The sequence below is a fragment of the Microcaecilia unicolor genome, chromosome 3 (genome assembly GCF_901765095.1).
Source record: "Microcaecilia unicolor chromosome 3, aMicUni1.1, whole genome shotgun sequence".
Classification (NCBI taxonomy): Eukaryota; Metazoa; Chordata; class Amphibia; order Gymnophiona; family Siphonopidae; genus Microcaecilia; species Microcaecilia unicolor.
Window position 1 is genome coordinate 170,588,113 of NC_044033.1, and position 26,802 is coordinate 170,614,914.

The 26,802-nt window shown below is 45.2% G+C and overlaps 1 protein-coding gene across 7 annotated transcripts in view; it reads left to right on the top strand.

Annotated features, from left to right (window-relative positions):
* LOC115465822 (utrophin-like) overlaps positions 1–26,802 on the top strand; it is a 1,296,369-nt gene that overhangs the window by 1,025,492 nt on the left and 244,075 nt on the right. For all 7 annotated transcript variants that reach the window (XM_030196568.1, XM_030196575.1, XM_030196573.1 and 4 more), the window contains 2 exons: positions 2,970–3,031; positions 7,531–7,605. In XM_030196568.1, the coding sequence (XP_030052428.1) occupies positions 2,970–3,031; positions 7,531–7,605 (137 nt within the window). The remainder of the gene's footprint in view (positions 1–2,969; positions 3,032–7,530; positions 7,606–26,802) is intronic.

The following is a 26,802-nucleotide window of genomic DNA, read 5'->3' on the forward strand; positions in this document are numbered from 1 at the left end:
CCCTTAATATGTTATCTGAAATATTGATTATACCAATTGTTTGATAACATCAGTATTTCAGATAAACATATTAAGGGTCTTTTAAAATGAGAATTGTTTTGGTCATTCTGAATTCTTATACTCTGGTAAGAATATTTTAAAAGTACTGTGGCTTCTCATATGAACATGCAGATGTTTTCAGCTCTGTCACTGTTTCAATTTGCTGACTAGATTCATTTTAGGCGCAAAGATGTGGTTTGTTTGGTGTAAACTCCCACATAATTAATTTTTCAATTAATCTGATTTAGTTGTCGACTTTCCCACTTGTGTGTAGTAGGAAGGCTATATAATATTCACAGCCAGCAAAAGAGAAGCACATATATAGGCAAAGCAGATTAAAATGGAGAGAAATTAAATGTCAGTGGTCAGGTAGTCTAAGGTATATTTTTAATATTTCAGTGTTATAATCAGGGCCTCTGGTTTCCAGCTTATAGGTGAAGGTATTAAAAAGGGCATGTGCAACAAATCTTGGCAATGAGAATAGTCCCACAGGACTGTAGCAGGGTTGATGTCACTCTTCATAAAGCTGATAAAAGAGGGGATAAACTGGAGGCACAGTAGTCTGCACTTGGCTGTAAGAATATTAATGGAGATGCTGCTGAAGGAATGGAAAGTGAGATAGTTACAGTCCAGTAGGTTTCAGGATTTGAGACAGCATGGTTTTAATCAAGGGAGGGGGGGACAGATTGAGGAAAGCACATTGGTTTACAATTGAATAATGAGAGAATTGGATCAAGGTCATACACTGGTTTACTTGGATTTCATCAAAACTTTTGGTACCAGCCTGCATAGGAGGCTCCAGAATAAGTAGTGTTGGGGAGGTCTAAAGACGGTCAGTTACTCAGCTATTTGAGGAGACTAAGGTGTAGTAGGGCAAGTTAAAATCCTTACATTGGGGGAGGGGCAACAACTATGTCAGCAGTAAAGGGACAGTAGAGGCACTTTTGAATACAGCAGAGAAGAACCCCTTCATTGTTTACCAGCTGCCTCCCCCAGTACCTCTTTTACTGATTACATTGAATACATGCCGGGGTATTATTTTCCAAAAAATCAAAATAATGCACACCAAAATAATCCTTCTGACCTTCCACTGTTTTGGGAAATTGTTCTTATACAGACCCGACGGTCTGTGTTGCACTATAATAAACTTTGTTTGTCAATTATGGACTCCTAGGTTCCTTTTTATTATTTATTTTTTTATTGGTCATCCCCTACTTCTTTTTCGTTTGTAATTGTCATAGGGGATTTTTGCTCCTTTTATGGTGTTCCACCAAAATAATACAAAATATTAAACAGAATATATTTCAAGTATTCTGGAAATATCCGCAAGCACTTTTAACACTTGACTCCCAGTCAGCCATAGCTGCCCAGTCCAGCATCTTCATGTTGGTCATAGGAACAGTAATAGCAGTACTATAACAGAAATCCTTCGGTTACTGGCAACCATCTAATGATTTGCCTATCCGCTTTTTTGGTAGGTTGCCAAACAGCCACCAGGCTTCAAATCTGCTGGCCATTAGTTTACTGTTGAAATACCAAACATGTTTGGAATATGTATTATCTGTATATTACATTACCTAATGGTTATAGCAGCAGGCTGAGATCAAGGAACAGAAAATCTAAAACAAGAGTGGAAGTCATCAAAGGAAAAAATGTTCAAGACGATAAAAAAAATGTCAGTAGACCAATAATGGAGTCCATCACATTCGTTTATTCATAATTGGTTAAACCTCAATGCAACTGAAGAAATCAGACCCTACACAGACCGTGTTTCGGCATGCAAGCCTTCTTCAGGGGTCCTCTAAATCTTGCAAAAGTGGATGATTGGAGGTTAAAACCAAGATGAGAGTGGCCAAATATCCTCGTAGTCTACAAAAGAAACTGCGATGTATGGAGTAGCTCTGGACAAGTGCATCACAGTTTCTTTTGTAGACTACAGGGATTTTTGGCCATTATTCTTATTATCCAGTCTTCAATTTTAGTTTCAATTATACTGTGTCTGTGGAATATATGGGCATCTCTAGTGTTTAGCACACGCTAAAAACACTAGAGCACCTTTGTAGAAGGACCCCATAGTGTTTTATGTGGGGTATTTTGCTCCCACTGATTCAGTTCACACTTTTCCAGTAGTAAGTCGAGGTTAGTTTTACTCAGGTACACAAGGTATTTCTCTGTCCCTGGAGGGCTCACAATCTAAGTTTGTACCCGAGATAATGAAAGGTTAAGAGAATTGCCCGAGATGACAAGGAACAGCAGATGAATGTGAACTGGGCTTTCCTTGTCATCTTATTCCTGTAACTGCCAGGCACTCCTTTATATGCATACCATGCTTGCTCATTTACATTGGTTTAGTAGCACCTCAATATCATAAGGATGTTTTAATGCACCCATTACAGCCTGATGGAATTGCATGCTATTTTTAGCATGTGCAGGAAAGCCTTAACTTGAGTTTTAAAGTTTGTTGCATAGCTCCCAGTGCCAGCATTTTTGAATTTTGAAAAGTTAGGGGCCCTTTTGCTAAAGTTTAGCATGCACTAACAGACGTTTGTGTACACTAAGCGCCACATGGCCCAAAGGTTATAAAATAGGACACTCAGCATTTAGCATGCGCTAAGCGTTCACTAAACTTTAGTAAAAGGACCCTTAGTTCTTGGATACAAGGGGACTTAAAGATGATTTTTAAAATGCACGCGCTATATTTTTTAAAAGAAATTATCAAATTTGTATGCATAACTTACATTTTCATAAAGCAGTGAAATACGCAGAAGAATTCTTTGCCATTTATGCTAATCAATTACATGACACGGTGCACAGTTTCTGAAATGTAAGCTTCATGATTCTAGTTACACATAGAATGCCATAGAGTTTAGGAGGGATTATTGGCACCAGCTGACACTCTGTAAATCCTTATCTATTTCCTTGTCCCACAGTCATCAGACAGAGACCACATGTTGGGACCATCCTAAAATGACTGAACTCTTCCAGTCCCTAGGTAAGTACATAAGAACATAATAAGTGCTATAAAGTGTTCTAATATTCAAGAGACATTACCTACTAACCAGAAACATGTTTCGTTAAACATATCCAGTGGGCACCTGACATTATCACTTTGGAATTCAGTGGACTGCACTTAATATACTTTAGGTGAAGGACTACCTCCTCGCCAAAGAGATCACCAAAGTATCCCTGTCCTTTCCCACATCCAGCTTCTCTTCTCTCTCTTTCCTTCTTCCTGTGCCCCCACCTCCAGACCAGCATCTTTCCCTCTCTCCCCTGCCACTCCTACCCCCCCCCCACCCTGGGGCCAGTATTTCTCTATCTCCCCATCCCTTCCTTGCTCTGTTGGTCCAGCATCTCTCCTTCCCCCAGTCTCTCTCTTTCTCTCTCTTTCCTCTTCTCCCCATTCCCCTCCCCCCAATCCAACATCTTTATCCGTCTCACCCAACTTCCGACCCCCAGTCCAGTCTCTTTCTCCTCAAATCCCCCCACAGTTCTGGCATCTCTCCCTCCTCCTCCCATATTGCAGGTCCAGAATCTCTCCCCCCCCCCCCCTCCACACTGTGGATATGGCATCTTTCCCTTCTCCCTGCCATGTCCCCCACCCCCTCTGATGCAGCCTCCTGTGGGCAGAAGTAAGGCTCCAGGGCCAGCTGGAAGAGGCCTGTCTTCAGCCTTTCCAATGCTGGTGACCCGCTGTAAGTTTGGAGGATGAGGGAGGGGTAGTGCAGGGAGAGATGCTGGACCCAAGAGTGTGAGAGGGAAGGGAGAGAGAAAGAGAGACACCAAATAAGAGAGTAAAGAACCAGGTGCCTATGCATAGGAACAGGGTGTTTGGTGCAGCAAGAGGTGGCCCCCTTCCAGTGAGTGGCCCCTTAGCTCTTTGTAAGGCTCGATCAGTAGTATCTGCTTAGCAATAACTACTCGATCAGTGGTATCTAATTAGCGGTAACTTTTATAAACCATTTTCTGCATGTAAGGCCTATTTCTTATGCAGAAAAGGGCTCTGATATAATTGTAGAATTGATACATGCAAAAAAGTATACCCGCTGAAAATTACACATACTTTTCGCAGACCATATGTATGCAAGTCCGGAGCATAGATTGGGTGGGACAGAGACAGAATTATAATGTGCATGCATATGCTATAAAATATATCAAAAACATACTCAGATTTACACACCGTGCAGAGCAAGTTTGTGTGTGTGACTTTGTGTGCTAGTGGGGCTGGTTCTGTGTGCTTTTTTATGAAGCAGATAGGTACATATATTGTCTTTATAAAATAGACTTAAATGGGCATCTTTTCAGGCATTCACTTAGGCACCCTGTTATAAAATTACCTCCCACATGCTAAATTAGAGTATATATTCAATTCAATTCTTGTATACCACTAATATCCCCTTTCCTGGTTTCAGTGCGGTTTACATTCTAGGAGAGACAAAAGCAGATGGTGTTAGTGTGAGGTATGAGAAACATTAGAGGCCATTGGTGTAATGCATCAGACTAAAAACATTAAAGGAAAGAATAATGGTTGATAGGAAGTAGAAGTCATGATGGATTATTTATATATCTTATTATCAACTACTTTTATTTTTAGATGTAATAATTTTGACACAAGGTGAGTCTTATATGTGATGTAGAGATAATCTTGTTTCACTGTTCTTTCAGTATGAACATATATAGCCCCTACTCTTATTTATGACCATTTATTTATTGGGATTTATTTTATGAAGGGATTTACTCAAGTAGGTACAGTTTAACATAAAACTTACAATTTTGTTAACAGCATAACAATAGTAAAATGACCAAATCTAAACATAAATACAATGAATGAGGTAAACTTGAAAACAGCAAATTGAAACCTAATAATAGGACTATCATGAAACAGGATCAAAAATATATACATTTAACCACACTGAAATACAAACAACACATATAATATGATGTCAGCTGTTATGATTGTGGTCATAACCCCTGTGGTCATAACCCCTCTCAAACTTACCTTTTTCCTGGCTTCTGTTTCTTTTGTCTGTCCTTTCTGAGCAGCTGGCTCTCTCTCTCTCTGTGCTGGCAGCTTCCAGCAGCATGACTCTAATTGTTTCACTTTACCACAGCTGTGTGAGTGGACTGAGTTAGCTCTACCTCTCTTTGGGTGTACTGGCTTCAAGTGCTTCACGGTTTTGCATTGGTGTGGGTTGGGCCTCTCTGGGTCAGTGTGCTGTTGCCTGGGGCTAGGGAGTGTGACATCATCAGGGAGGGCCTTGATAAGGAAGTGGTGTACCGTGTTTCCCCGAAAATAGGGCCTCCCCATAAAATAGGACCTACTGAGGTTTTTGGTGCCCTTGGAAAATATAAGGCCTCCCCCGAAAGTAAGGCCTAGCAAAGTTTTTCTTTTACCGGTAAGTAGGGTCGCGCCCCCCCCCCCCCCCCACCTGAGATCGCCGGCCCCCCCTCCGTCGCTCCGAAACTAACCACCCACCCGAGGTCGCCCCCCCACCTGAGATGGCGCCCCACCCGAAGTCGCCGGACCCCACCCCCCTCCGTCTCTCCGAAACTAACCTGAACTTAAGTCTCCTTTCACTTTCCTTCCAGTTCGCAGCAAGCAGCAGCAGCAGCAGGAGGGCAGGCCACGCCTTCCTTCCGTGTCCCGCCCTCGCCTGACGTAACGTCAGGCGGTGGTGGGGCATGGAAGGAAGGAAAGGCCTGCCCTGCTGCTCCTGCGAACTGGAAGGAAAGTGAAAGGAGGCTTAAGTTCAGGTTAGTTTCGGAGCGACGGAGGGGGTGGGGTCCGGCGACTTTGGGTGGGAGCGCCATCTCGGGTGGGGGGGGCGACCTCGGGTGGGGGGTTACCGGTAGTTGCAGGAGCGACGAAGGGAAGGTGGGCGGGCCAACCGTGTTTCCCCGAAATACTAAGACCTCCCCTGAAAATAAGACCTAGCGCCTTTTTGGGCGCAAAAATTAATATAAGACAGTGTCTTATATTCGGGGAAACACGGTAGTTTCCTTCAGTGCTTTTGCAACCGTGGTGTTTAGGTAGGGTGGTGCAGTGTGCACTTTTGACTTTGTGTCTAGTTTCCCTGCTTGCTTTTGCTAAGGTCCAGGTTAGTGTTAGTGCAGTGTGCACTGGTGTCTGTGTGTTTAGCTTTCCTGCTTTTCCCTTATGGTTCCCCTGCTTTTCCCTCTTGGTTTTGGAAGCATTGCTGTGTGTAGGGCTTTGGAAGCTCTGTTACTGTTAGAAGTACTTCAGGGTTTGGTGTTGCTAGGAACACTACAGATTTTGCTCTTAGAAGTATTTCTGGTGTTTGTGCTTTTGGGAGCATTGCAGTCTTTGCTGTTTGGGTTTTGGTGCTGTAGGAAGCACCTTGTTAGTTTTGTGTCTCTCTTGCTAGGGTAGGGCTTAGGAATCTCCTTGTTAGTTGTATCTAGCTTGCTAGAGCAGTGCTTAGGTAGCTTGTTAGTTTTGTGTTTAGCTTGTTAGTGTAGAGCTCTGCTTGTAGCTTGGTGCTTAGTAGCACCTGTGTTAGCTTTGTGTTTAGTTCCCTGCTCTGTTAGTTTAGAGCTTAGGAAGTCCCTTTCTTGAGCCGGGCTTAGGAGCTCCTGTTTAGTATAGGGCTTAGGAAGTCCTTTTGTTAGTGTAGGCCTAGGAGTGCCCTGGTGAGTCCAGTTCCTTGGAGCACTGCTGTCTCTTCTGTTTCCTGTCCTGGTCCCTGTGTCATCCGGTATCCGGTAAGTCCTGCCGGCTACTCGAACCCAGGAGCTCAATTCCTGGGGGGCTTAGTAGCTAAGTGCAGGTGAAGCTGTTCGGACCAGTCCAGTGTGCTCCAGTCCAGTGTTCCAGTCTGGGGAATTCCAGTCCAGTGTTCCAGTCCAGTGTCCTCCAGTCCGGGGGATTCCAGTCCGTGTGTTCTGGCTTGCTGGGCGGTGCCTGCAGTCCCTGCCGGTGCCGGGGTGTTTGCCCAGCGTTGATTGGTGGGTTTTGCCTGCTGCTGTCACTCCTTGTCAGCAGCCCAAGGGCTCACGTTTGCTCCAGAGCCCGGCCCCGCGGGCTCTGAACCTGAGAACCTGACAAGCATAATACTAATGAAATATCTGATAAGCACACAATTAGAACCTTCAAATAACATTGCTATGGTACTAATGCTTTTCTATATTATAGCTGAGGACATATTGTGTTCAGGACATATACAGCTGCTAGCACTCTGGACTAGAAATAACTATGCCAGAACTATAAAAAGTATAGAATAATATATGTTATCTTACAGCTTGTTTTCAGCATACTTCAGACAGTCTTTCCAGACATATCCAGCTACATCGGCAATGAAATGCATTATACAGTAGTATGTTTGCACAGCTATAGAAGGGAGGGGAAAGGAAGGGGCTGTGGATTTTAACCACCTTTTTTTTTTAGTAGTAGATGACAAGTATAATATATGTATAGAGAAATATATGTATCTAAGTTCCTTATTTAATTTTCCTGTTTTCTTCTGTATTCAGCTGATTTGAACAACGTACGTTTCTCTGCCTACCGTACAGCCATGAAGATTCGTAGATTACAGAAAGCATTATGCTGTAAGTTATTCCAAATAATATTTAACAGTCTCTATTCTGCTCAGTTTTGTTGTCCAAAAAACATAAAATTGCATAGAAAAGAATTGGTCTAACCCAGTAGCCCAGCTGTAGCACCGGATTAGTATTGGGCACGAGTTAAGAATATAGGAAATGCCATACAGGGTCAGACTACAGATCACCTGAGACCAATATCCTGTTCCTAATAGCGGCCAATCCATGTCATGAGTGCTTTGCATGATCCCAGAGATTAATAGATCCATTTTACAGGCGTTCAGATGGTCCAAGTCAGATACAGACCTTTCCTAAAATACCCACAAGAGTGCATATGAATTTGCAGTACATATAGTGGGATTTGTGTTTGTGAGGGCTCCTGTTCTTTGTGTTTGCTGCTTCCATTTTAGAAATGCATTCACTCTACCGTTCCCAAGTACCTCTCCACTCTTATCTCTCCCTACACCCCCCCCCCCCTTGGGTACTCCGTTCTGTGGATAAATCTCTCTTGTCTGTCCCCTTCTCCTCTACTGCTAATTCAAGACTCCGTTCCTTTTATCTCGCTGCACCTCACGCCTGGAATAGACATCCCGACCTTATACGTCTAGCCCCGTCCTTGGCCATTCTCAAATCCAGGCTAAAAGCCCACCTCTTTAACGCTGCTTTTGACTCCTAACCACTACTCTGTACCCTTTTATCCCCTCCTCTTTAATTCCCTTACCTCTTAGTTGTTCTGTCTGTTTATCTGTCCTACTTAGATTGTGAGCTCTTTGAGCAGGACTGTCTTTTTATGTATGATGTACAGCGCTGCGTATGCCTTGTAGCGTTATAGAAGTGATTAGTAGTAGTAGTATAAACATGCATGTGGATAAGCTAAATGGCAGATATCCAGCAGCTTCCACATAGAAGTTTTGATTTTGCAGCTTCCACATATAAGCAGTGCCACACCCATGTATGGCGGCCCATTTTCACAACCTACACATCTAAGTGCTGCCAATTAAGAAGCAAGGCCACAGTTTTGAGTTTAATTTTGTGGGCGGAATTAAGCAGTGGTGGATTAAGAGAATGACTCGCTGAATCCCTTGTATAAAGTTCTGGCGAAAATTATCACTTTTTAAAATTCTGCTTTGTGGCTCTGAACCGGTGTATTTTCCCCATAAATGTGTAAAATAGGAAATACACACGTAGATTTTAGCCCCACCTGAACCACACTTTTGAAATCTCTGCATGGTATGAATTTCTGTTTGTAAAAAGTGGCTTTTAAAAATCACTATTTTTACAGATATGTGATTCGCACCTATTTATTTATTACACAGTTTCTATACCGCACTATGATACTTTCTAGGCAGTTTACAATTTTCACATAAACAATAAAATCATATCAATAACACTTTCTCTTCCAGCAAAACAAACAAAAATCACAGATAGCAAATATCCCTAAGCCTCCAGATCGATAGCAAAGGCTTCCCTAAAAAGGAATGCCTTCATCTGTTTTCTAAATTGACCATAGTTCTTCAATAGGCAAATTTGATCTGGGAGCCGATTCCACAGCCTCACTCCTTCCACATAAAACCTTCTCAATCTATGATCTTTTAATCGTATATATTTCACAGTAGATACATCAAGTAACAACTTGTTTTCAGAATGAAGGGACCTTTTTGGACATAAAATTCATAATAGAGTAGCCAAACTGACAGGAGCCTCATTCTTCAGACACTATAAAGTAGTGTCAGAATCTTATATTGTGAGTGCCATTTAACCGGCAGCCAATGGAGTTTCATCAGAACTAGGGTGATTTGGTCAAATGCTGCTATTTACACATAGAAATGCTTTTGAAATAGAGGCCTAGATTGCTCGCTGTTGTTTTTAAAAAGGATAACATGGGGGCTTTTTCCCAAAATTGGCAAGGTTATCAATGGTCTATGGACTTTTCCTCCAGGAACTTGTGTAAAGCCTTTTTAAACCTAGCTATTCTGCTTTGACTATACTTTTCAATACACATTTTAGTTGAATTGTGCACCAAGTATAAAAATGCTTAGGCCATTATATATCCTCATGTAAATTGTGGAATTTACATAGGGATATTGCATTTCAGAAAGCTGCTATTTACAGATAGAAATCCATACCACGTAGAGATTTCATATGGGAGTGGCTTGGGTAGAACCAAATTCTACACCTGTAGTCCCAATTTATTTACAAAGAAAACATATGTATATAGGAGAAAATTTCCATGTCTGGATTTAAACCTGCTCAAAGGCATGCATGGGTTTTCAAAAAGTGCTTGTTTTGGCCAGGGCTTTACTCAAGGGATTAAGGGAGTCATTACTCTTAATCCCATGTAGTATGTGCACCTCCAAAATGAAATAAATGTGGCCTCACTACTTAATTGGCTGCACTTCCATATATAGACTTGTAAAATGAGACAGCTCACATGAAAGGGTGCTACACGTGGAAGTTGTGAAATCACCGCTTCCATGTAAATGGGATAGCTGCACATGAAAGGTTCACTACTTATACGTGGAAGTTGTGACATCACCGCTTCCATGTATAGACTTGAAAAATGGGACAGCTGCACATGAAAGGATCGCTGCTTACACATGGAATTTGCGAAATCACCACTTCCATATATAGACTTGTAAAATGAGACAGCTGCTCATGAAAGGGTCGTTATTTACACGTGGAAGTTGTGAAATCACCGCTTCCATGTATAGACTTATAAAATGAGACAGCTGCTCATGAAAGGGTCGTTATTTACACGTGGAAGTTGTGAAATCACCGCTTCCATGTATAGACTTGTAAAATGGGACAGCTGCACATGAAAGAGTCACTGCTTACACGTAGAAGTTGTGAAATCACCACTTCCATGTATAGACTTGTAAAATGAGAGAGCTGCACATGAAAGGGTCACTATTTACATGTGGAAGTTGTGAAATCACCGCTTCCATGTGTAAGTGTCAACATTTCCATGAGGAAGATGCCTGATCCATGCCATTCATTTTTTCAGCATTTATCTTTGTAAAATGGCTGGTCCTGCTGTACATGTTGGCTAATACATGTACACTTCTGCAGGTATTTTAGAAAAGATCTCTTAAGAGTATGCCATTTTAACGTTTTTGAGGTGGATTGGCTAGTATACACATCTGTGCGTAAATGAGTTGTTTCTGGCTGCATGTTGTTCTGTAAGTATGTGTCAGTATTCAATGATATGTACTTTTGCAGGATGCTGTTCACATGGACAGAACCCAGGCAGGGCACACAGATGAACAGATTATAAAATACTAATCATATATGCACATCTTTTACAATCTAGGTGCAACTATTTACATCAACTGTATGCCTGATATAAGTGCTCATGGATAAAATATAAACATGTGTTTGGCCTGTTACACTAGTACCCTATAACAACAATTTGGTGCCTTCTTTTCTTTATAAGATAGGCACGTTTTTAGCACCTAAAAATAGGTACATCGTTATAGGATTACCCTCCAAATATCAAAACTGAAATTTTGAAATTTGCCCAGGAGCTTCCTAGATCTAATGAAGGACTTTCTCTTTTCCTTCTCCTATGACCAAAACCAAAGGGCACAGCCTTGTTCTGAAGAATTTCAAACCTTATCGTGTCTTAATGAGAAGCTAGTATATAGTGCATTACAGTAGTCCAGGATGCTAATAATTAGATCCAGGACCACTTTACAAATATGAGGGTAAATGGATAAATGGAATCTGAAAATCACCAAATACCAGCTCTCAACTAAGCATTAGAAGACCCTGTGTGAAATCTGCACTCAAAGTTGTGAAAAAATTGACAAGATTAATAGTGGAGAAAAAAAGACCTCAGGAAAAAACGTTATCAGTCCTTAGCACCCATAGCATGAAAATGGATTGAAGTATACACATCGCCAGTCATAAAAAAAACCTCCACCTTTATCAACAAGTTATAATATTCTTCAAAAAGTATATTATGTTTTTATATTAAATGATTCACTCAGGAGCTTACACACTGCAAAAACTTGAAAAGTTAATACATAAAAAGCACTCTCCTGAGGGTTTTCCCAGAGTAGATTTTCCAAAAGTTCAACAAGCTTCCATAATCCCCATTCTGCCCGAGTTATTAGAATTTGTTGATTAAGTTGGAATTTTTTTATGACCAGAGATGTGTATGCTTCAGTCTATTTTTATACTATGGGCCTTAAGGACTGATAGAGTTGTCGAATTTTTTTCACACAGCTTCTACGGCTTAGCTAAGATGACTTTCTGATTATTGGACAGATTATCCCTATTGTGATTTTTGTGGTAAATGGAATCGCCTATTATTGTGTTACTGAATTTTAATTTTCCTAAGTTCTCTTAGCATTTCATTGTCTATTACTACATCCTGTCCTGGTAGAACAGAGTGTATTCTACCACTATACTCCCCCCTCCCCATTACAAATGGAAATTCTGTCTATAGAGATTACATTTTGCTTCTTGCAGGACTTTCATCCTGTTTAATTCTGTGCCATCCTTAATGCAAAATGCCATCCCTCTATCAAGTTAATGTGTCCTATAATTTCAATATTATTTTGTACCTTGTATAAAGAATTCAAAGCATGTTCTTAATTGTATTCACAGCCTGCCTAGCAGCTAAAATGAGTAGCTTAAATCTCTGCTACTTATTTAAATGCATCTGGGCTGTTTCTGCATTTATCACTTCTCTATTGGGATATTCTAACTTCTCCATTGTACATTGATTATTCTTTGAAGATATCTTACTCCTAGCCAAGAGGAACTTGTTGGCTGTCCCCTATCACCTAGTTTAATAACCACTCTCATTTTTTTTTAATTTGTAGAAGTTGTTTATTGAAACTCACAACACAGAAAAATGCATCCAGCAACAAAAAAGAAATACAAACACTAACGAAACAGAACTAGAGACATGTAGAAATAGCACAGTGCCAAGAGATTCCAAAAGAAAGAAAAGTGCCCAATGAACAAACTTCCATAATGTAGTGTGATTTACTATTTAGAACAAGAAAACCCCAACCATCCCATCCCAGGGAATACAGGCCCAACAGCCCAAACAAACACCTTCAATGTCAAGTAACAGTCAAAAATGGAGTCCAAACCTGCTCCCACTTAGCAGGAGTCTATCATTTCTTGGCCACTAAATGTTCCATATCACAAATGTACCAGAGCTTAGTAATCCCATCCCCTATAATTCAACACTACTCATACACTTACTCACAGAAATATGTACACCATATGCCTTTATGTCTTAACACTGCCCGTAAGCTTCATGTTGACGTTCCATTGTGATATTCCTAATGATAATTCGATTATCTCGCATAATTTGTACAATATAACCCATAACCAAGTTGTAACAAATGTATTTTCATTATTCTTATCTTATTGTAAGCCACACTGAGCCCGCAAAGAGGTGGGAAAATGTGGGATACAAATGCAAACAATAAATAAAAATAAATAAATAATTCACAGTATTGAAAAAGGAACTGCACATTGCTTCCAGTGGCATGCCAAGTTCAGTTGCACAGCATTGGCAGCCTGGCAAACCAACCAGGATTGATAAAGCATGAACCCCTGTGATTTCTTACCCAGCAAAGACACTGCTGGGTGCCATTGCACAGGACGATCAAGCCAGCACTGCAGTCGCACCTGCACAGCTCGCCAGTATGCAGTGGCCTTAGGGCAAGACTACCATATATGACCCATAGTTCCCACGAGAGCACAGCCCTTCCAGCAGCATGGGGAATTGCCAGGAAACATGGCACAGCCAAGCTGGTTTCAGGTACCGTCGATGGAAAACTTTTATTGCATTCTCCTTGATTGGAACCGTCGAAGAAGACTTCAGCAAATCCTTCTCCATAACAGTTCAATCATCTGCAGAAATAGAAATCCCTAATTCCTTTCCCAATTAACAGTATATTGCTGATAATGTGGAAGCTGTTTACAGAAATAACCATACAAACAAGTAATAAGCCCTCATGTACTAGTAGAATCCTTGCAGAGATCCTCCAAGTAGGAGTTCTCCCTCACAATAAAAGATCTAATGGAAGGGCTAGTCCAGTGGTTCCCAAACCTGCACCTGGAGGCATCCCAGCCAGTCAGGTTTTCAGGATATCCACAATGAATATTCATGAGAGAAATTTCCATACTGCCTGCAAATCTCTCTCTTGAATATTCATTGTGCATATCCTGAGAACTTGACTGGCTGGGGTGCCTCCAGGACCAGGCTTGGGAACCACTGGGCAAGTGAAAAAATGCTTCATCTGCACATAAGCATAATTGTCAGAAGGCGAGAGCTGTTATTCCTCCAAAAGAGAAACAAAGGAAAGAAATTCAGTGTCATCAAAAAACTGCCCCCAATTAACCAGCCCCCTGAGCCCAATGAGTAAAAACAACACTCCAGACTCCAGGAGGAAACAAAGGGTTTCCCACAAGAAGGGTATGCTGCGACAATAACCCCCGAGAAGTAACAAAAAGGGAATCCCAATAAGAAAATGTAGCGGCTATGGTAGAACACAGGTCTTAAGGGTAAGTTACAAAACTTTCTAGGGAGCCAAATCAAATGCTTCAACAGGCGAGAGCCAATCAGAGTTTGCTCCAAGTGAACCCACAGCTTACTAGGAGAAGCATGAAGCCATTCGGTCACAGCGTGCTCCTGTGGAGCTCGGTATTACTAAAACAAATTTGGAACACCCAGGCCCCCTAATTGCTGATGCTTATACAAAATCGTCCTAGGAAGCTGAGGACGCTTATTGTTCCAAACTGAATAAGACGGTCCTGAAGGCCCAATAAAAGGTCTGTGGAAGGCGCAACGGGAGGACCTGAAACAAGTACAATAATAGGGTCACTACCTTCATTTTCAGAGTAACTATTCTACCAAACCAAGAAAGCTCCAAGGGTGCCTACTGCTCCAAATCTTGCACCAACTCCCATCAAAGAGCTGGGTAGTTAACCTAGAAAAGATCTTCCAATATCTGGGTATCCAGATTCCTCGAGATGTTAATCACCTGAGAGGCCCACTTAAAAGGAAAGGAGGTCTGTAGCACCTCTAAGACAGAGGATGGTAAGTCCACGGACAACCCCACAGACTTGGAAGCATTCAACTTATATCCCAACTCAGCAGAGTAGGCCGCGATCTCCTGCAGTAGGTTAGGGAGGAAAAATCAAGGGTTGGCTCAAAGACAATAAGACATCAGCAGCAAACAGTGCAATTTTAAATTCACGATCTCCCCGAACCACCCTACTAATATCCGGATTAGTCCTTATCGCTTCTTCAAAAGGTTCCATAACCAATGCAAATAAGAGTGGGGAAAGTGGTCACCCCTGACGAGTACTCGAGAAAGAGGAAACGTCCCCGAGGTACCCCCATTTACACACACACACACAAGGGGAAGAATAAAAAGCCCGAATCCAGAAATGAAAAAAAGTCGCCTACCCCAAACTTACCTAACACCTATCTAGAAAGGTCCAGTGTACCCTATCAAACGCCTTCTCTGCATCCAAGCCAAGAAAACACATAGACATTCCCATCTGCTTAGAAACATAGATCAAGTCCACCGTACAGCATACATTGTCAATTGCCTGCCTCTGAGCCACAAATCCCACCTAATCAGGGTGAACGATAGAGGGGAGCACCAAGGCTAACCTATTGGCTAAAACATTTGCCAAAATGTTTACATCAGTGTTCAGTACAGAAATAGGATGATAGGAGGCACAATCCATCCTATTAGGCTTCGGCAAAACTGCCTACCATGCCTCCATAAAAGAGAGTGGCTCACCATCATGAACCAAATTGATAACGCGAAAAAGGGGGCAAGATCGTTCGCAAAGGCCTTATAAAACTCATTAGTGAACCCGCCCATACCAGGAGACTTGCCACTAGAGAAGCTTTGTGTTCAGTCGACAATGAATGAAGACATTCCACGCCCAGGTAAGCATTGATATAGTAGTCCATACCAATGGCAGAATGTGCAGTATACAAGAACTGATAATGATGATGAAAGCACTCACGGATCTGGGAAGATTTGTTCAAAAAGCCCCCATGAGCATACCGCACCCCGCAGTATTTGCCTATCAGCTCTCGCTTCCTCAACTTGGTAGCCAAAAGGTGGCCAGTCTTATTGCTACATTCATAGTGACTGCTTCAAGCAAGTGTTAACAAATTGCATCTGTTCATCATGAATTCCAGCCAATTCCAATTTGATGGCCTGGAGAGCCCGCAAGTCTGACACATCCTAAGAGCCTTGTGCCGGGTCTCCAACTCCCTAAGTCGCTCCAAACATTGGTCCATACGAGTCCTCTGAGCATTTGCTCTCTGACTAGCCCTTTGAAAGGATATAGCCACGGGAAACAGCCTTAAAAGCATCCCACACTATTCCCATAGAGGATCCTGAAGTCCTATTAAGATCAAAGTACTTGTGAAGGGTTTTCCTAAATCCTTACATAAATCCCCATCTTGAACCAGTAGATTATTAAAGGTACAAAAATAACCCCTGACCTTGTCACCCAATGTTGGTATAGTGACCCAGACCGGGGCGTGATCTGAAATAGTAATGTGACCAATATCTGAGGAGTAACCCACATCTGGCAAACTTTTATCCACAAAAAAATAGTCCAAACAAGAATAAGTAACATGAGCATGAGAATAAAAAGTATAATCTTACACCTGGGCATGGGTCAACCTTCAGACATCTAAGAAACCCAAACAGTCCACCATCTGCACTAAAATGCGAGAAATGCATACATGCAGAGCAGAAGGTGGAACAGTAGACATTGCCAACGTTGTAGCGTTTCCCTTGTGGCTGGGGCCACGAGACTCGGGGGAAACTGGGTGGGAGCTAGTTCAGCTTCATAAAGGATTTTCCAGGCCTCTCCCAATTTGCGAACATGATATATAATTTTCCAGCTACTGCAAAGCTCAAAGCAATCAAGAAGAGCCATCAGCACTTAATATGAGCAGCTGTGAGCAGATCCAAAACAGACTTCATAGCCCAATGTTGCTGCAGTTTATAAGAGGAGATGTCCCTGGAAACGATGACTTTAGCCTCATTATAGCACAATTGAATGATCTATTGTGCTTGGGCCAAAACACAGTCTTTATCGATATAAAACTGAAAACAGACCACTATATCCCAAGGTATGTTGTCTCTAGGCTTACCCAAAGCTTGATGCATAGACTCAAAAAGCAAAGGAATCCCATCACCCTCCTCAGACAAAAGCTGGCAGCACAAAGTTTGCACAATTGCCACCGGGTCCTCAGTGTCTCCTCCTCCTGGAATTCCATGAAAGCATAAATTCTTGCGCTGACCTGTTTTCCAAACTGTCCATCTTATAGAGCAGTTCCTTGTGTTGGTCAGCTAATTGTGTTAGCAGCTTCTGTGTGGTACTGAGGCGTTCCTCGTGCTCACCTCCCTGGGCCTTCAAGTCCGCCACGCAGTCACCAAACACTTTAAGATCAGTTCTCAGACCCTTGATGTGCTCTACGATGTTGGTGTGGGATGCCTTGATTTCCCCCCAAAGTTCTGCAGAATAGTGCTTCAGGGTCCCAGAATGACTGAGCATACCGTCGGCCTCACACAATAAGTCTGGTACAGAAAGCACAAAATCAGAATCCGACTCCAAAACTGGCGCAGCATCAACATGGCATCGAGCAGTCTTGGGCACCATTTACCCGCTGACTTTTCCACCTCACAGAACCCTTCGACTTACTCATCAGGTGCTGCAAAGAGCTGTTTAAGTTTTTTTTTTTTTTTAATCCACGGATGGCATCTGATAGTAGGGGATATGCTCATGGCCGGTCTTAGCAAGTGCGGGGCCCTATGCAGACCAATTTGGTGGGGCCCCATCCTAGCCCCGCCCCACCGTAGCTCCGCCCCCACCGTAGCTCTGCCCCCACCATAGCTCCACCCCATTGATAAGATTATTCCATTTTTAGAACATTTTTTTATTTATGAAATTTCAAATAAAGACAAATGAAGCTAAACTTGTACAAAAAAACTGATTGAAACAATAAGCACAATGCTATCATGAAACCTCCCCTCCCCAGAAATTATTCAGTTCAAGTCCACTGCAATTAGTAGTTCCAATTCTCATAACAAAGGAGAATAAAGGAAAAATATTAAGAAAAGATTCAGTACTTTCAAATTCCCCTATTACTCTGTAACCCATATATGCAATAAAATAAAAATGAAATGATATACAATAAAATAAAGTGATGTGTGAAGTAGAGAGCTGCACGGCTTCCGTCCCCGCGGGAATCCCGCGGAACCCGCGGGATTCCTGCGGGGACGGAGGCAGTTCCTGCGGGGTTCCCGCGGGGATGGAAGCAGTTCTGCGGGGTTCCCGCGGGGACGGAGGCAGTTCCTGCGGGGTTCCCGCGGGGATGGAAGCAGTTCTGCGGGGTTCCCGCGGGGACGGAGGCAGTTCCTGCGGGGTTCCCGCGGGGATGGAACCAGTTCTGTGGGCTTCCCGTGGAAGTGTAAGCTGCACCTGTACCAGCCTCTCATCTACCGAATACCAATTTATTTGAGTGCTGTCTCTTCCTCCTCTTCTTTCTTGCTTTAACAGCATAAATGTGGAAAGTCTTCCATTAAGGAGGTGGTAGAGTCACAAATGATGATGGAATTCAAAAAGGCGTGGGATGAACACAGAGGATCTCTAATTAGAAAATGGAAGTTATATAAAAGCTAACCTTAAATGGCTGCATGTGTGTGGATATGTCAAGTGACACTTAGATGGCGACTCTGGCTGTGATGAACTAGAGCTGATACCTGGCAGACTTGTATGGTCTGTGTCTCATACATGGCAATCTGGTGTAGGATGGGCTGAAAAGGGCTTAGACAGCACATTCAGTGGCTGAACATAAGGACAGTGCTGGACAGACTTTACGGTCTGTGTCCCACAAATGAGAACATGAATAGGCTGGAGTGAGCTTCGATGGCAACTCCAGCAGTTGGAACATAAGGATGGGGCCAGATAGACTCCTGTGGTCTTTGTTCCAGAAACACGAAAGAAAGACTATAATCAAGTATATAATATCAAACTCGTTGATTTAATGATGAATTGATCATGAGTGTGACTATTGGGCAGAGTGGATGGACCGTTCAGGTCTATTTGCTGTCACTTACTATGTTACTGTTAATCCTCTTTGCTCCCAGGCTGGTGCACAGACCTCAGCTCTGACACAGGCACAAGAATCAGATGTCACCTGACCTACTGGCGCGTGCATGTGGCGTGAATGGACTCATCCTCAGCACACACTGCCAGTGAATCGGAGACAAATCTTACATGTGCGCACCAGTGTTCCAAGTTCCAACTTCTATTCCTTCCTTGCCTACAGTGCTGTGGCTCAAATCCAGAAAGGGAGCTGACTGGAACTTTCTTTTATGTACTATTAAATTCTTACGGGGATGGGTGGAGATGGGTTAAATTCTTGCGGGGACGGGTGGGGACGGGTTGGAATGTTTTAATTTTGCGGGGATGGGTGGGGACGGGTAGATTCCAGCGGGGATGGGTGGGGACGGGTAAGATTCCAGCAGGGGAACGGGCGGGGATGGTAGGGATTTTCCTGTCCCCGTGCAACTCTCTAGTGTGAAGTACAATAAAATGTACAATATAAAAACATATAGACCACCAAGGTATTAAAATTGTTTTAAAATATATACCACAGCTCTGACTCAAGAAGACTCCAACTCTGTCTGTCATCCATAATTGTCTGACAACACACAGAAAAAAAATAAGTAAAAATAAAATAGTCACAACTAATACCTTATATACCAATATACCAGCCATACGGAAAATGCAGACCATCAACAATATGAAGCTAGCAAGGGATCATAATATCACAATTCTCATGTAGAGCCACAAAACACCCTTTTAGAGGTAGTGTGTTATGATTTAGGCTCTACACCCTTTCTGATGTTTGGTGCCACCTTAGTAAGGCCAACACACAATCCCTCCACTGCAAAACACTATACACAAACTTGTGCAAAAACATACTCATAACCTTAACAAACCATAAACAGCACTAATTCCAAGGACAGGACGAGCTACAACCTTATGCGTGGCATGGAAAGGCAACTGTAATTACATCGGGCTCTAAAACACCAGTGCACAACCTAGTGAAAAAAAAAAAAACCAAAAGGGCTGCAAACTATACGCTAGCAGAATACTGCACCTTCCTTCATCACACCTGAAAAACACATGAAGGCAAAATACTGAACTGGAAAGTTACCTCAAGAAGTCAGACTCAGCATGCAGCAACACTACAAAAATTGAAACTTATATGAAAAATATCACAGATGCACATTTCCAAAAACTGACATATTCCAATTAATAAATCCTGAATAAAATAGTTTTTTCTACGTTTGTTGTCTGGTGACTTTGTTTTTCTGATCATGCTGGCTCAGTATCCGATTGTGCTGCTATCTGTCCTCTTAACTCCGTTTCCAGGGCTTCCTTTCCATTTATTTCTTTACTTTCCGCCTTTCTTCTTCATTTCTTGCCCTACATCCGTAAGTAAAAGCTGGGTCCTCCGCAGACTTGACTGTCCAGTGGATCCAGCTTCTGCCTATTTTCTATATCCATGTGCACTTTATCTCCTCTCTTCCTTTTCCCTCACCTCATCTCCTTCTCACTCTTCCCTCGCCTCCATCCATGTCCAGCATTTCTTCTCTCTCCTCCATCCACCCATGTCCAGCGACCCTCCTGTCTCCCCTGCCATCCACCTATGTCCAGAAACCCCCCTCCCCTGCCATCCACCCATGTCCAGCGACCCTCCTGTCCTCCATGCCCGCCCCTGCCATCCACCTATGTCCAGAAACCCCCCTCCCCTGCCATCCACCCATTCCAGCGACCCTCCTGCCCTCCCTGCCAGCCCCTGCCATCCACCCATGTCCAGAAACCCCCTCCCCTGCCATCCACCAATGTCCAGCGAACCTCCTGTCCTCCCTGCCCGCCCCTGCCATCCACGAATGTCCAGAAAACCCCTCCCCTGCCATCCACCCATGTCCAGCGACACTCCTGTCCTCCCTGCCCTCCCCTGCCATCCACCTATGTCCAGAAACCCCCTCCCCTGCCATCCACCTATCTCCAGAAACCCCCTCCCCTCCATCCACCCATGTCCAGCGACCCTCCTGTCCTCCCTGCTCTCCCCTGCCATCCACCTATGTCCAGAAACCCCCTCCCCTCCATCCACCCATGTCCAGCGACCCTTCTGTCCTCCCTGCCCTCCCCTGCCATCCACCTATGTCCAGAAACCCCCTCCCCTCCATCCACCCATGTCCAGCGACCCTCCTGTCCTCCCTGCCCACCCCTCCCCACCCCTGCCATCCACCTATGTCCAGAAACCCCCCTCCCCTACCATCCACCCATGTCCAGCGACACTCCTTTCCTCCCTGGCCTCCCCTGCCATCCACCTGTGTCCAGAAACCCCCTCCCCTCCATCCACCCATGTCCAGCGACCATCATGTCATCCCTGGCCTCCCCTGCCATCCACCTATGTCCAGAAACCCCCCTCCCCTCCATCCACCCATGTCCAGCACACTCCTGTCCCCCCTGCCCTCCCCTGCCATCCACCTATGTCCAGAACCCCCCTCCCCTTCATCCACCCATGTCCAGCGACCCTCCTGTCCCCCCCTGCCATCCATCTATGTCCAGCAACCCCCCCCCCGTCCCTTCTTCCCTCCACTGCCATCCACCTATGTCCAGAAACCCCCCTCTCCCTGCCATCCACCCATATCCAGCGACCCTCCTGTCCTCCCTGCCTGCCCCTGCCATCCACCTGTGTCCAGAAACCCCCTCCCCTCCATCCACCCATGTCCAGCGACCATCATGTCATCCCTGGCCTCCCCTGCCATCCACCTATGTCCAGAAACCCCCTCCCCTCCATCCACCCATGTCCAGCGACCCTCCTGTCCTCCATGCCCTCCCCTGCCATCCACCTGTCCAGCAACCCCCTGTCCCCTCTCCCCTGCCATCCACCTGTGTCCAGAAACCCCCCTCTCCTGCCATCCACCCATGTCCAGCAACCCTCCTGTCCTCCCTGCCCACCCCTGCCATCCATCTATGTCCAAAAACCCCTCCCCTGCCATCCACCCATGTCCAGCGACCCTCCTGTCCTCCCTGCCCGCCCCTGCCATCCACCTATGTCCAGAAACCCCCTCCCCTGCCATCCATCAATGTCCAGCGACCCTCCTGTCCTCCCTGCCTGCCCCTGCCATCCACCGATGTCCAGAAACCCCCTCCCCTGCCATCCACCCAAGTCCAGCGACACTCCTGTCCTCCCTGCCCTCCCCTGCCATCCACCTATGTCCAGAAACCCCCTCCCCTCCATCCACCCATGTCCAGCGACCATCATGTCATCCTTGGCCTCCCCTGCCATCCACCTATCTCCAGAAACCCCCTCCCCTCCATCCACCCATGTCCAGCGATCCTTCTGTCCTCCCTGCCCGCCCCTGCCATCCACCTATGTCCAGAAACCCCCTCCTCTCCATCCACCCATGTCCAGCGACCCTCCTGTCCTCCCTGCCCTCCACCTATGTCCAGAAACCCCCCTCCCCTGCCATCCACCCATGTCCAGCGACACTCCTGTCCTCCCTGCCCTCTCCTGCCATCCACCTATGTCCAGAAACCCCCTCCCCTCCATCCACCCATGCCCAGCGACCATCATGTCATCCCTGGCCTCCCCTGCCATCCACCTATGTCCAGAAACCCCCTCCCCTCCATCCACCCATGTCCAGCGACCATCATGTCATCCCTGGCCTCCCCTGCCATCCACCTATGTCTAGAAACCCCCTCCCCTCCATCCACCCATATCCAGCGACACTCCTGTCCTCCCTGCCCTCCCCTGCCATCCACCTATGTCCAGAAACCCCCTCCGCTTCATCCACCCATGTCCAGCGACCCTCCTGTCCCCCCTGCCATCCATCTATGTCCAGCAACCCCCCCCCGTCCCCTCTGCCCTCCCCTGTCATCCACCTATGTCTAGAAACCCCCTCCCCCTGCCATCCACCCATATCCAGCGACCCTCCTGTCCTCCCTGCCTGCCCCTGCCATCCACCTATGTCCAGAAACCCCCTCCCCTCCATCCACCCATGTCCAGCGACCCTCCTGTCCTCCATGCCCTCCCCTGCCATCCACCTATGTCCAGAAACCCCCTCTCCTCCATCCACCCATGTCCAGCGACCCTCGTGTCCTCCCTGTTCCTCCCCTGCCATCCACCTATGTCCAGAAACCCCCTCCCCTCCATCCACCCATGTCCAGCGACCCTCCTGTCCTCCCTGCCCTCCCCTGCCAACTGCCATCCACCTATGTCCAGTAACCCCCCCGTCCCCCCTGCCCTCCACCCATGTCCAGCGACACGACTCTACTTGTTCCCCTTGTTCCCCCTCCCTCCAGCCACCTGAGCCCCCCTCCCGTCTGAGCCCCCCCCCCCCCCCCCCCCGCCTGACCCGCCAAACGACCCTCTTCTGCCACCCGACCCGCTGGCACCTCACCTGACCCAGCATTTTTTTTAAAATCTACAAGCGGCGGTGCCTCGCGTCTGAGTAAAAGAAGAAAAATTGCTTCATCCGTCGGCCGGCCTTCCCTCATGTCCCGCCCTCTGATGTAACTTCCGCAAGGGCGGGACATGAGGTAAGGCCGACCAACGGACGAAGCGATTTTACTTCTTTTACTCAGACGCGAGGCACCACCGCTTGTAGATTTTTTTTAAATGCTGGGTCAGGTGAGGTGCTGGCGGGTTGGGTGGCAGAAGAGGGTCGTTTGGCGGGTCGGGCAGGGGGGGCTCAGACAGGAGGGGAGCTCAGGTGGCTGGAGGGAGGGGGAGCAGGGGAACGAGGAGAGTCGCGTTGCTGGACATGGGTGGCGGGCAGGCAGACAGCGGCGGTGGTCGGAGAGGTGAGGCAGAGTTGAGGCGCGCCGCGGGGCCCTATGCGGCCGCCTCTGCCTAAGACCGGCCCTGGATATGCTATGGAGTGGGAGGGCTAAGCCACCATCTAGTCCAGTGACATCACTTCCTCCCCCACTCTTACATTTTTTTTTAAACATTAACACCAGCAACTGTATTTCAGCATGATTAAGGTGAACCCATCCTTATGAAATAGTCTCCCTTCTCCCCACAATATTGCCCTATTCCTAACCGGGGCCATAAACTCCTCCATGCATTGAGACTCCAGATTTCTGCCTGCCCCTTGACTTTTTACATGTGGACCAGGGAGTATTTCTGTATTGTCTGCCTAGAGCTCAGCTTGGTTACACTGTCTTATCTTTTGTCTTTACTAAATTTTTGACTATCTACCAAGTAATTATTTTAAGACTTGTAGGGTTACTGTCTAGATTGTATCTCTTTTCTGTCAGCAAATTGGATTTCCTTTCTATTTCTTACTGGATTTTTATTTTTTTGTAAACTGCTTTGATCTGTTTTAACAGAATAAGGCGGTGTAGCAAATCTGAATAAACAGTAAATGATGAACAAACAGAGCAGGCAGCCAGCAGAAAACATGCTGGTGTAAAGCACTAGTTTGTATCACCAGAAAAAAAAAACTGTTCTTTCCAGTCAAGCATAGGGCACATAGCCAGCCAGCATGCATGGCTCCAGCACCGCTAAAAGGAAGAAGCGGGAGTGTGGAGACACATGCACAAACTAAAGCAGAGCTAAAAGTGCATGCCCACAGAGTCACATCCACTGTTGATCAGCCACAGCTGTCACCTCCACCTCTTCCCATGACAGGACACCACTGCCTCTTCCCACACTGACAGAACCCTATCCAGTGCTACTGCTTTTCCCTGTAATTGATGCTGAGGCCTCTGTCAGCCTTGGTGTCATTGTCTGTTCATGTTGCACCTTCCATTCTTTCTTCCCACTGCTGAATTCCAGACGAGAGCTGCCACTAATGAAAACTTAGGAGCCTGACACTGCCTCATGGTCACGATGTACCTCGGGCCAGTAGCAGTTGTTGTAGCTTTGCTTTGCTAATTATATCATTGAACAGCATCTTAAAGGGGTAGCACACTGTATAATGAATAGTGCAAGAGTCACTATTAACTTGTAAACTGATTTTTACACTGCTGCTGTGAAAGGGTGCAAGTGGGTGGGGGAGGGGGGAGAACCTAAGAAGGAGAATGGGGGGGATGGAACCTAAGAAGAGGATATGAAGAACAAGGGAATGAGAACCTGTGAAAGGCCATAAAGTGTAATGGAGAGAAAGGGGTGGAAGGGGGAGAGGACCTGAGAAGAAATCATATAGTGGGGAGATAAGAGGAATGAACCTGAAAAGGGTAAAGGGATGCTTACGGGGATAGGGGGGGAGGTTGTCTTCTGAAGTGACAGTTGACCCTAGTCCAAGTTTAGGATCATTAGCATGTACTTATCTGAAGAAGACAAGGTAGGGACAGTGTTCATGTGTTGGTTAGTGGATTTTTCCTGTATTGTACTGCAATTGTACTGGCCAAGGGAGGGAATGAGAACCTCAGGCAGCCGAGGGAAGGAGAACCTCAGATGGCCGGGAGAGGGAGGGAGAACCAAGGGTGGCCGGGGGTTTTCAGTTTCTCTCAAATTTTTGGTGCCTTTGATATTTTGTGAGGGTCTATCTGTGTTTTGCATCTGTGATTGAGGTGGGGTCTTTTGCTAGCATGTGCTTTCTGTGTAGGGATTGATAGTAGTTCAGCTTAAAAGGAACTGCTATCAATCCAGTACAAATTATTTTAAAATTCAGAGTACTAGTTTATTATTTACAATGCTGACTTTTCATAGACTTTATGGCCAGTTTCTGGGGTTGAACCTGCCATGAGGAGGAAGGGCCTTTGGCAATTGCCCTGATTCGTCCCCCTCAAAGATGGCCCTGCATCTAAGTATTGGTACCATTTTTTTTCCTAGAAAAAAACATTAAACTAGCAGTTGTCTCTTCCATGCACGATTCCAGACTACAGTAAGATCCCACTAACTGCCTGGTGCAGATGCCATTTCTATGAATTAATATATATTAATAGAGAGAAGGCCAATAGACTGCAGCCAGAGATGACAGCAGCTTTCATTGGTGTTATTTGCAGTCATACATTTACGGCCTTTTAAAAACGTTTACAGATGCAACGACTGAAAAAGCTCTTAATTGCAAGCTTGGTAGTATCTTGTTTGTTAATATAAGTACATAAGTAATGTCATACTGGGAAAAGACCAAGCAATCGAGCCCAGCATCTTGTCCACGACAGCGGCCAATCCAGGCCAAGGGCACCTGGCAAGCTTCCCAAATGTACAAACATTCTATACATGTTATTCCTGGAATTTTGGATTTTTCCAAGTCCGTTTAGTAGCGGTTTATGGACTTGATACTGTGATACTGTTCTATACGAAAACTGTAGGTAAAGCTTTGCTTGCACTCAGAGGTCCCAGTCCAGTATATTAAAATGCAGTAGTGAGGGTTATTGCTCTGTGCTGTAAATCCAGTGCTGTAACTGTTTGTAGTGAGCGCAGTGTGCAGTGTCCTACATTGTCGATGACTCCCTTGTTTCTATAATAACCATTTCTATGACAGGTACTTACTGAAGAAAATACACTAAAGTGTATTGAAGTACTGATGACAAAGAACAGAGTGGCTACAAGTGGCTAAAAATCATTCAGTTCTCCTTTTTGTCTTTTTGTAGAACATGTTAGCTGTTTGTATTTGCTTTGGGTCTTTACAGTTTTTGGACTCATCAGTTTACTTCTGTGTCACTGGGAGACTAACTTAATTGGAACCGGGGCTGGGACCTTGGCACCATGAACCTTCATTCACAACTACCTAAGGATAGTTTCCCACTTTGTATAACCCTGGTGGGATGCCAAAGCTCCACCAGTCGAAGCAACCCACTGCCAAAGTGACCCCCTTCTTTCTTATGCTGCCTCAGGAGTGAGGAAGTCAGCAGGGTGCCTCCAGCCACCCATGCCAGCACTCTCCAACAAGCTCAGTTTATGCACAAACTGAGCATAGCTTGAGGAGTGCAAATGTTGGTGGCTGGAGGTACGCCGCTGATATCCTCGCTCCTGAGGCAGTACGAGGAAGAAGGGGATGATTCAGGCAGCTTATTTCTTTGGCTGGAGCTAGAGCTACCCCATCATCCATTAAACAGGTACTGCAACTTTGGAAGGAGCTTGAGCCCAAAGTAGGGGGCCCAGGTCTCCAAGACCTTTCACCTTCCCTCCCCTCCCCTGTGGCTATGCCACTGATT